This window comes from Paramisgurnus dabryanus, chromosome 20 (genome assembly GCF_030506205.2).
Source record: "Paramisgurnus dabryanus chromosome 20, PD_genome_1.1, whole genome shotgun sequence".
NCBI lineage: Eukaryota > Metazoa > Chordata > Actinopteri > Cypriniformes > Cobitidae > Paramisgurnus > Paramisgurnus dabryanus.
In genome coordinates this window covers 2,914,786-2,927,205 of record NC_133356.1, presented here as the reverse complement: position 1 = coordinate 2,927,205, position 12,420 = coordinate 2,914,786, and the positions used below count along the sequence as shown (strand labels likewise).

The 12,420-nt window shown below is 36.9% G+C and overlaps 1 protein-coding gene across 1 annotated transcript in view; it reads left to right on the top strand.

Annotated features, from left to right (window-relative positions):
* crtac1b (cartilage acidic protein 1b) overlaps positions 1-12,420 on the top strand; it is a 58,393-nt gene that overhangs the window by 26,285 nt on the left and 19,688 nt on the right. Inside the window, exons 7-8 of the mRNA XM_065297496.1 lie at positions 143-288; positions 9,301-9,437. Of these exons, the coding sequence (XP_065153568.1) occupies positions 143-288; positions 9,301-9,437 (283 nt within the window). The remainder of the gene's footprint in view (positions 1-142; positions 289-9,300; positions 9,438-12,420) is intronic.

The window sequence follows — 12,420 nt, the reverse complement described above, 5'->3', positions numbered from 1 at the left end:
TCGGGATGATTTCGTTTTATAGGACAAACAATCTTGGTTTTCTAACATAAACATGCATTTTCTGTAAATCAGCTTTGAAACATGTATGCATGTGAATTGAAAACTTTTTCAGGAAATGAGGAAGGTTTGTTTGTTCTCACAGGAGTCGACGACCCAATGCAGCATGGCCGCGGGGTGGCGTTAGGAGATTTCAACCGGGATGGAAGGACAGATATTGTCTATGGAAACTGGAACGGGCCGCATCGCCTGTTCCTACAGCTCAGCAATCATCGCAAGCAAAGGTTCAAGGTGTGCTTTGTGAAATGACTATTTTTTAATTTTTCATCGTGATTTATAGTCTCATGCAGAGCACGATCTCAAGCTATATCATTAAATCCATCTGACAGAGGACACTGGAGATGAAATAATAGCATCTGCTGTATTATTAATCAGTGTTTTATTGTCTGTAAAGTGACCGGTCCCTTGTTTCAGCTGTTGGAGTTTTAAAGTGATTGTTATTGGTGACATTAAGATCTAAGAAAGTCTATATTTTCTTTAAGACTAAAGGGAACATTTACACAATGACGATATATTAAAAGTGGAATGTTTGATGTCACCTTTTTCACAAATTCATGTCTTTGTACTCTAAACAGAGATGATAATGGAATTGTTTTGTTTTAACTCGCACTATAAAAGTTTATACGGATGGTAATTGTTTCTTACCGAGCCCCTAAGGTGACATTGTAGTAAAAAAAATCTAAAGTTTAGATTCATGTGCTTAAAGCAACACTATGTAGTTTCCATGTAAAAATGACTTACAGCTCCCCCATGTGGTTGAAAAGCGCAACAGTGCCTGGTATCAGACACTCTTCTGCAGGCAGGGGGAGGGGCGGGGCTGTGTTTCCTACCCTCCACCGCCACTTTCAGAGTGTGCTTGTAGCAGCTAGGAGGCTGCTCAGGTTGCAGCAACAGTACAATTTGTCCAGTTAAAAGTTGTTCTATCACTTAATTAATTTTAGAGAGATTATTTAAATGTAAAAAAAACTACATAGTGTTGCTTTAAGTGAAACGTTCATGTGCTTACGCGAAACCTTCATGTGCAGATTTTTTTTTAAAGTTTAGTTTTGCAAGCGTGCACATGTGAAACTATCGCGTTTAGTTTTGTGTGCGCTCGCGAAGGCGATAGTTTCATGTGCGCACGCAATAGTCTCACGTGCGCACGCAAAACTGAACGCCATAGTTTCATGTGTGCACGCGAAAGTTTTACGTGCGCACGCGAAATTAAACTTTATTACATTTTTGCTCCATGTCCCCTTAGGGGCTCCGTAGTTTCTCATGAGGATGTCTGTAAAAAAATATTTGCATGCCTCCTCAGCGATAAAACTCATGCATTCAGATGAAGATACATTTGCGGTGGATGTGTGAGTTTATTATTCGAAACACCTGGAAACCATTCACATGACTCGGATACCTTATTATATGTATATGGAATACAGTTGTGTAATTGAATACTTTTTAAAATTGTATTTAGCACTTGTTGCTGCCGATGAAAGACATTTCAAAGGTGATTTTCTTCTCTTTATTTACATCAGCTCCCATTCGCTGTAGAAGAGCGATGCAAGATTTTCCCCATACTTCTCATTATTTCTGTTATAAAGATCTTAATGTTTAAAATGCATGCATAGAAAGACACTTCACTGATGCAGAATAAAAGTGAAGCGCGTGACTATACGTTGCTTTTTAGTGATCTTAAAGGAAGTGCAGAATTACTTTTACGTTTATCCCCTTTTATAAACTCGGATATGTGGATTCGGTCTACAATTAAATTACCACATGACCTTGGTGTTTGTCGAAAAACAGTAGGTAATTCCTCCGGGAATGTTAACGCGTTGGTCGGAGAAAAACACAGACATTCTGGATTCGCAGAGCAATAAAATCACTGACAACCCCCTGTAAATGATGAAAATACCTTACGTCCCCACGAAAAACAATTACTGTGCAAATAGGGCTTTAGACAGTAAGTTCAATAATATCTGTGGATAATGTAGCTTGAACGAATCTTGCCTTAATGTAAGGTTTTTTAATAATGTGTATCATATTTAGGTAGGTAAGTTTTGAACATTGTTGTGGTTTAAGGAAATACAGTTATTTACTTGCATTTACGCATTTATCAGATGATTTTATCCAAAGCAACTCAAGGTATACATGTATATAATTATATGTGATTTCTGGGATTCAATCCATACAGCCTGAAAACTAATGTTTTAAGAACCTTTATTGATGAGAGTGTATATCAACTGAGATGTTTATACAAAAATACTTCGGAAGAAACAAATCCAGAATGAAGGGAGAACGTAAATGTCACGATCCCCTTGTCTTCTGCCCTCACTATCCAGACTCCACTTCCCATAGTCCTCTGCACCCTGTCATCCATTTTACATCATTGTCATCATAGATAATAAAGGCTAGATGTCTCGTCCACGCTGCTTGCCAGCGGAGGTCCACGTCCGCACATGGTGGTCATCTTGTCACAGTCAGCTCGCTCACTTGTAACATTGTGTTTCAATGGTGTGTTCTTTTTAAAAAAACATAACTAGATACATTTTCTACCAATTTTCAATCGGTTTGGTTTGTAATTAACGTCAGATATGTACTAATGACGCTGCATACTTATGAATAATGTTCATGAAACACGTTATAGCCACGTTAATAACGTTTGTAAGAAACCAAACCATTTGTAAATCCGTCAAGAATTCAGCGAGATAAGATTATGTGTGTTCAGGCAGATCACTCACCTTACATCAGGTACCACAGAGCCCACCGGAAAGCTTGCCTGTGACAAGATGGCCGCCGGTGATGACTTTAGAGACTCAACCGTAAGACATCTAGCCTTTATTATGTATATCAATTATTGTCATCACCTGTGCACTATTACTTGGACTCCATATATATACGGCATTCATCTCACTAGTGTTCGTTCTCGTCTATGTATTATTTGTGTTGGCCATGCAATGATCTGGCTACCTGTCCTGGGTGTTTTCATGCCTTTGGTCTGAGATATGCTGGGATGGGCTAAGCACCTTTTACAACTCTACATAAGATCTGTGGCATAGAAAATTAGGGCTATTGAATATCATCATTTTTATGATACATAGCAATGCTGATGAATGATTTCTGCATTGATGCATAAAAACAAATAACCTATTGTTAAACAACAGTGTTTGTGCGCATCTCTCTCTATGAGGTTAGTGTGCACATGCAGGACACATTTTATATTTTTGAACTTGGCTCGCTGTTGAAAGTTTTTTAGGATGTAAAACGCTCAGTTGATGCGTTGAAGGAGCCAAATTGCATCTTAAAGCACCTTATCAATGAAGCACACACCTATGGAGCAGAGTTTAATGCAGGGCTTTGACAAGACAGATGAGAGAGCAGGAACAGTAAAAGTGTGAGGAAAACAGACTTACCTGTGCGGTGATATTAAAAATTGAGGATGCAAAGCATCGTGATGCATAGAGATATCGGATTGAATTGAATCGTTTACATATTAACCGTAACCAAATTAAATCGAACCATGAGACCAGTGACGACTCGCACCCCTATAGAAAATGGATTGATGGATTATTGGATGGATTATTTCTCCAATGTGCAATATTATTTTTCCAATTATCAATGCAAATAGACGCAGCAGAGCGATTAAGTTATGCATAGTTTAACTGGCTGCTTAGTCACTTACAAGACTCACTTCTACCTCAGCAGTGTTATTTTCTTTTTCATAACTTGCTTTACCCTTAAAGTGTTATTTATTTTATGAAGTTGGTTATACAAAAAAATTTATGAACCCAAACCTTCACTAATTTATTTTGCAGTTATACATGAACCCCCAGGTCTCTGTTTTTCCCTAAGTGTTGTATTGACTAAAGTTGATGTCTGTGTATTTGACTGGAGTGTTATAAATGGAGCAGCTCTGCGTGTGTAAATCGTCTCTGACTTCAGTTTGATCTCTCTTTAAGAGCAGTGATTGGCTCTTTTAGCAAAGAGATAAATGTCAGGATCAAGTTGTTTTATGGGGGTCAGTTGTTAGGTTAATGTCTCGTGGGAGAGATTACACATGAATCTCCACAGGTGAAATGCAGCGTATTGTGACTTTTGCCGTTATTATTCCAGTGTGATTAAGATGCTTTTTAAATCCATGTTTAATGTAAATCGTGGCTGAACAAACACACCGGCTAGTCTAATGGGGCATACACACCAAACGCGAATTCAACGATTTGCGCGAGTAGGTTACACACAAAGTCAATGCAAAGACGGGAATAGAAGCGAACTAGAAGTGGGACGGTGTGAATGATGCAAATTGGGTGTCGCGATTGCTACAAAAACGCGTTACTTGCGTTGATAATATTTAACTTAAGCTAAAAATTTGCATGACTCGAAGTTTAATCCCGCAAGTAATCTAGAGTGAAGAATGTGATGCTTCACGTTTGGTGTGTACACAGCATAATGGGGTTTACACACCAAATGCAAATTCAACTATTTGCGCAAGTAGGTTACACACAAAGTCAATGCAAAGACACGAATAGACGTGAACTTGTGTGTGGTGGTGCAAATGACGCAAACTGGGCGGCGCGATTGCTACGAAAACGCGTTACTTGCGTTGAAAAGATTTAACTTAAGCAAAAAATTTGCATGACTCGAAGTTTAATCCCGCAAGTAATCTAGAGCGAAGAACGTGATGCTTCGTGTTTGGTGTGTACACAGCATAATAGTGCGTACACATCAAATGCGAATTCAACGATTTGCGCAAGTAGGTTACATACGAAGTCAATGCAAAGACACGAATAGACGTGAACTTGTGTGTGGTGGTGCAAATGACGTGAATCGGGCGGCACAATTGCCGCAAAACACACGCTAGTCACCTCAAACGCGTATTAAATTAAAAATATTCACCTCAAACGAAAAAAATGCGCATAACATGACATTAAATCTTATGATCAATCTAGAGAAACGTGATGCTTCACATTTGGGGTGGACACAGCATAATGGGGAATACTCACTAAAAGCGAATTCAACAATTTGCGCAAGTAGATTACATACAAAGTCAATGCAAAGACACGAATAGACGTGAACTTGTGTGTGGTGGTGCAAATGACGCAAACTGGGCGGCGCGATTGCTATGAAAACGCATAACTTGCGTTGAAAATATTCAACTTAAGCAAAAAATTTGCATGACTCGAAGTTTAATCCCACAAGTAATCTAGAGCGAAGAACGTGATGCTTCATGTTTGGTGTGTACACAGCATAATAGTGCGTACACATCAAATGCGAATTCAACGATTTGCGCAAGTAGGTTACATACAAAGTCAATGCAAAGACACGAATAGACGTGAACTTGTGTGTGGTGGTGCAAATGACGTGAATCGGGCGGCACAATTGCCGCAAAACACACGCTAGTCACCTCAAACGCGTATTAAATTAAAAATATTCACCTCAAACGAAAAAAATGCGCATAACATGACATTAAATCTTATGATCAATCTAGAGAAACGTGATGCTTCACATTTGGGGTGGACACAGCATAATGGGGAATACTCACTAAAAGCGAATTCAACAATTTGCGCAAGTAGATTACATACAAAGTCAATGCAAAGACACGAATAGACGTGAACTTGTGTGTGGTGGTGCAAATGACGCAAACTGGGCGGCGCGATTGCTATGAAAACGCATAACTTGCGTTGAAAATATTCAACTTAAGCAAAAAATTTGCATGACTCGAAGTTTAATCCCACAAGTAATCTAGAGCGAAGAACGTGATGCTTCATGTTTGGTGTGTACACAGCATAATAGTGCGTACACATCAAATGCGAATTCAACGATTTGCGCAAGTAGGTTACATACAAAGTCAATGCAAAGACACGAATAGACGTGAACTTGTGTGTGGTGGTGCAAATGACGTGAATCGGGCGGCACAATTGCCGCAAAACACACGCTAGTCACCTCAAACGCGTATTAAATTAAAAATATTCACCTCAAACGAAAAAAATGCGCATAACATGACATTAAATCTTATGATCAATCTAGAGAAACGTGATGCTTCACATTTGGGGTGGACACAGCATAATGGGGAATACTCACTAAAAGCGAATTCAACAATTTGCGCAAGTAGATTACATACAAAGTCAATGCAAAGACACGAATAGACGTGAACTTGTGTGTGGTGGTGCAAATGACGCAAACTGGGCGGCGCGATTGCTATGAAAACGCATAACTTGCGTTGAAAATATTCAACTTAAGCAAAAAATTTGCATGACTCGAAGTTTAATCCCACAAGTAATCTAGAGCGAAGAACGTGATGCTTCATGTTTGGTGTGTACACAGCATAATAGTGCGTACACATCAAATGCGAATTCAACGATTTGCGCAAGTAGGTTACATACAAAGTCAATGCAAAGACACGAATAGACGTGAACTTGTGTGTGGTGGTGCAAATGACGTGAATCGGGCGGCACAATTGCCGCAAAACACACGCTAGTCACCTCAAACGCGTATTAAATTAAAAATATTCACCTCAAACGAAAAAAATGCGCATAACATGACATTAAATCTTATGATCAATCTAGAGAAACGTGATGCTTCACATTTGGGGTGGACACAGCATAATGGGGAATACTCACTAAAAGCGAATTCAACAATTTGCGCAAGTAGATTACATACAAAGTCAATGCAAAGACACGAATAGACGTGAACTTGTGTGTGGTGGTGCAAATGACGCAAACTGGGCGGCGCGATTGCTACGAAAACGCATTACTTGCGTTGAAAATATTTAACTTAAGCAAAAAATTTGCATGACTCGAAGTTTAATCCTACAAGTAATCTAGAGCGAAGAACGTGATGCTTCATGTTTGGTGTGTACACAGCATAATAGTGCGTACACATCAAATGCGAATTCAACGATTTGCGCAAGTAGGTTACATACAAAGTCAATGCAAAGACACGAATAGACATGAACTTGTGTGTGGTGGTGCAAATGACGTGAATCGGGCGGCGCGAATGCCGCAAAACCCACGCTATTCACCTCAAACACGTATTAAATTTAAAATATTCAACTCTAGCGAAAAATTCGCATGACACGACATTAAATCTCATGATCAATCTAGAGAAACGTGATGCTTCACATTTGGTGTGTACACAATATAATGGGGCATACTCACTAAAAGCGAATTCAACAATTTGCGCAGTTAGATTACATACAAAGTCAATGCAAAGGCACGAATAGACGCAAACTTGCGCGGGGCGGTGCGAATGATGCGAATCGGGTGGTTGATTGCCACAAAACACGTGCTATTTGCCTCAAAGTTAAAAAAATATTCAACTCGAGCCAAAAATTTGCATGACATAAAGTTAATATTGCAAATAATCTAGAGCGAGTAATGCGATGCTGCACATTTTGTGTGTACACAGCATAAGTGTACATGTTGGGCTCAATTACGGCAGTTTTAATCTTGTCCATTGAATTTCGGTTCCCAACCATCCATGTGTCCGTCTGTCCGTGTCTCTGGTCACCCTAGTTATGATTCATTCCCCGAGTCTGTCTTTCTGTCCATCTGTTCGTCACTGTCCATTACCACCAATCGGAGATGATCAGTATTGACTTACTCCTCTCTTGGGTCCTGTCCAGAGATGTCCATCACCTCTCCTTCAACCAGACAGCAGAAGGTCACTTCATAGGCTTTCTCCTGCAGGCTTTATGAGCCCTATAATTAAAATTGGGGTTAATACTTGAGAGATTGCAGGCGTGCTCAATAACTCTTCCATGACTCGGTGCTACGCTACTAAAGTGTGGAGATAGTGGTTACTTTTTCTGCTTCTAGTTGTAGAGTTTGATTTACCTGCAGATCAGTTTTTTTTTATCTCACAGATGTCACAGATCAGCCTTTCCAAACCTTAAAACTGATATGTGAAATATATCAAATATTTAATTCTACATTCATGCATTTGGTGGCTGTTTTTATACATAGTGACTGAGATTTAATCCATTTGTGTGAATCGGACTCATGACCTTGGTTTTGCTAGCGCAAAATCCTGCCCTATTCTACCTATAGTGTCTTTTCTTATCTAAGTTTTATGTGCAGAGACAACTATAAGTAACTCCGTGATTTTGCATTTCTTGGTTAGGTTGAGCAAAAGAAAGAAAAAATCACAAATAGAGTTTTGTGAAAATTGTTTCTCAGACAGCAGTGATGTTAAATAAGGAAAGTAATTGGAGACGTTTTGCTTCTCAAAGCTTTCTTCTAAAAAAATATTTAGGAATATTTGTATACAAATATTCCTAAGCATACAAATATTCCTAAATATTTTTTTAGAAGATATATATAGATATAAATACTACGGCTGTCAATAGATTAAAATATTTAATATAGATTAAACTCATGATTGTCATGAGTTAACTTGTGATCACACTTAATCACAAATTTTTATCTGTTTTACATTTACTAATTTCAGACTTTAATTTTTGAACTCTTATCAACATGGGCATGGACAAATATGGATGATTTATGCAAATGTATGTTTATTATTAGTGAAAGACTCAGCAAAACTTATTTTGAAAAAAATCCAGTTAAAGATTTTTAGGTATAAAAACAAAATCAATGCATCCATACCTTAAAATCAGTGGTAAAACGAATAGATTTACACACAAAGGCAAAAACAAAAATGTGCATTACATTCATCGCACGTTAATAAAATTTGTGTTGTTAAAATTATTTTTTTAAGGCGTTATTAACGCATTAATTTTGACAGCCATAATAATATAATTATATATATATAAACAGTACTCTGCAAAAGTCGTAGGCCACCATCACCAGCTTTGTTGTTTTATCAAAGTTTTAATGTCAATCCATATTTGTTTTTTACTCTTTTTTTTAAATTAAAAACAAAAATTTTAAGAACTAAATGTCTTCTTCAGGCATATGTATATATATCACTGAAATCACTAAAGAAAGTCTATAACTTCATTTTAGAGGGAGTAATATGAACTTAAATATTGATGACAATTCTTCTAGTTCACCATGGTCCCTCATGCATTTATCTTGTTTTAAATCTGTTTTTATTTCTTCCTTAAAATATTAAGAAAAAACAACTCAGTTGATGCTCCATTGAGGAAAAAATGGGAACTCATTTAGAGCAAACTCTGAGCATTATGATTTCTCTCCAGGCTGAAGTTGTGTACTTTTGGCTCAGCCTAGCAGATAAGTGCTGTATAAAGGGGATTGGTATGCCACTGTGCCCATCTTATACACTGATGCCCTTGTTTTTTTATATCAGGACATCGCCTCGCAGAAGTTTTCAATGCCATCTCCTGTTCGCACAGTCATCGCAGCAGACTTTGACAATGACAATGAACTGGAGGTCTTTTTCAACAACATCGCTTACAGAGGACCATCGGCTAACAGACTGTTCAGGTAAATCGAAAGGTTGGGGTTCATGTTGTTCCAAACTTTATTCTTTAATGAAACCGTAAACAAGATTTAATGTTAGGCTGATAACTTTACTGTGTCATTCACTTTCACTGTATGGAAAGAAAGTTTTGTTTTGGATAAACATATGGGTGAGTAAATGATGACCAAATTTTAAATTGTTTAGGATATCAGATTCAAAAGATTAAAAGATAAAAGTTGAATATTCAAAATACAAAATTAATTCTGAAAAATGGTTTACTAATCCTTGTGGTTACCTGTATGATTTTCTTTATTTAGTTGAACACAAAGGAAGATATTTTGATAAATGATGATAAGTTGTGTGATGGTACCCATTGACTTTCATAGTATTTGTTTTTTCTATAGTATAGAAATCAATGGGTACCTTCAACTGTGTGCTTACCATCATTTATCCACTTTAAGCGAAAATGTTTTTTTTTTATAGATCAAATCAAATTAAATATATAAAACTTTATTATATACGGTGCTTAAGAAATTTATTAGACCACCTGTCTGTTTGTCTCAAAGACCATCCTGCATTGTAAAGTTCTTAAATGTGAAAGTGATTTTTATCCACAGTTTTTATACCCGGCACATTCAACTTCTCTCAGAAGTAAGAAATGAATCAAGCATAACGTTTAACAATTAAACTTTATTTTTCTATTAAGGACTGCAGATAAATAACTGTAATTGGCATCTGAGTAAAATTAATAAAATACTTTACTTGTTTAACAAGAAATACTACGGTATTGTGAATAAAGACCTTACACATACTGCTGGATTTACCATTACAAAAACATAAAAATTATTTTAGTAATCACCAATACTTTTAGTATAGGAGAGCTGTGGCACACTGGGTAATAGTCTAATAAATATGTTGAGCATTTTATACTATAGTAGGTTTACAATAAGGTTTTATTAGTAAACATTAGGAAATGCATTCACTTACGCGAACAAACAATGGAGAATATTGTTTTTTATCATATATTAATTTATCTTAATATTGGTCAACATCAATAAAGGTATTCATATTAGTTTATGGTGCATTCATTAATGTTAACAGTTACAATGCTTGATGGTCTCAGTCCACAAGGATATGATTTTGCATACAGGTATGTGTGGTTACGTTACACTACACAGATATGCAACATCAGGTATACGGTTTAAACCTGTTAAAGTGTTCAGCATGATTGTTTTACTATACTGTAGTACAGCAAATCTCTATTCCCTGCATCGATCAGTGCAGATGTTTTTATGTAAGCTCAATGAGGAAACTCTCTTTTTTTTTATTGCAACACCTGAGAAGCAGCAACAAGACGGAGTTGTTAATAAATTGATTTGTTGAATGTGCTGCTTTATTTTATGCTGCAATGAATCAGAAAACATCAAACCAAGCCACTGGAGTTTACTGATCAGTCTAAAAATCCTTTATTTATTCATGGTTTATGCATTTAAAACCTGAAGAAGGCCTATTTGCCAAATCAAGTTGGTGTAAGTGCATTGAGGAAGTTCTTATAAAAGGTGCTATGTAAAATAAATGTATTATTACTAAATTATAATGCCCTAGCCATGATTGAATAAAGGCTTTTTGCACTTTTCAGTAAACTCAAGTGCCTTGGTTTGTTATGTTTTTCTAAAATTAATTACCCCAAAAAGATTTAGCAGGGAGTACTGTACACACACTGTCGACCATTTGTTGCATACTTTGCACTCACACTAGGGCTGTGTCCGAAATCCAAGGCAGAAGACCTCGGCAGCATGTAGGCAGCTCCGGGAAATGCATTCGGACGGCCTTCATAGGCAGCGTAATGGAATTCTGTTTGAAATATAATCCCAAAACTGTAATAGTTTGAAAATATAACTTTATTTACACTAAATTTGTGATCCAGACTTTTTGTTGGCCGCCATTTTATTTTGTTGAACTTGTTCAGGCTCGACCAATCACATTCCCTGTGCACACACACGCATAGAATTGTGTGACAATACAATGAAGGTATCTCAGGAGTCAGGAAGTGAAGCATATATTGGATTCGGACGTACCATGATGCCTTCTTGCCTTGGAATTTTAGAGATTTCGGATGCAGCCTAGATGTCAAGGTAACCTGTACTTTTATTGCCCCCGAAGAGACTAAAAACATGCACCGATTGGTGAATTTTAAATGAGAATAAAATGCATTTTTATTGTTTAAACTATTTTAAAGACAGCTAAAAAAATATTCATAAATATAAATGTTGCAGCACTTACTAAAAAATGTCATTAAATACATTTATTACACGGCGCTCTGGAATGCTTGATTCTGATTGGCTAGTTGCAACAACATTATTCCCAGATAAGAACCACCTGAAGCGAATAACACAACCTCAACTGAGTAATGCATAAAGTATAATATAAAAATGCATAATAAATAGCATATGTGATCCTGGACCACAAAACCAGTCATAAGTCGCACGGGTATTTGTAGGAATAGCCAACCAACAGTACATTGTATGGGTCAGAATTATAGATTTTATATGCCAAAAATCATTGGCTTATTAAGGAAAGATCATTTTGTAAATTTTCTACTGTAAATATATCAAAAATGTATTTATTGAAACATTAAACTGTATAAAACATTGACCCTTATGACTGGTTTTGTGGTCCAGGGTCACATTTAGTTTAGTCACTATAGCTTTAAGCAGCTAGTAAACGTTTTTCCTTGAAGAAGGTTTGCATTTCTTACAAATGAGTTAATAAAACATATCCAATCAATAGTTCATGTCCATATATTTATTCACGTGGCAAGTAGCCGTGTAATAAGCAGGATAATGTGAATCCAGCTGGTTGTTATCGCAAATAAATCCCCTCGGGGTGATACAAGACCCCAAGGTCCTAATCACCCTGTCAGGATTTATTCTGTCATAACAACCATCTGGATGTGCGTTATCCCTTACTTAGCTTCTACATTTAAGATTTTTCTATTTAATATTT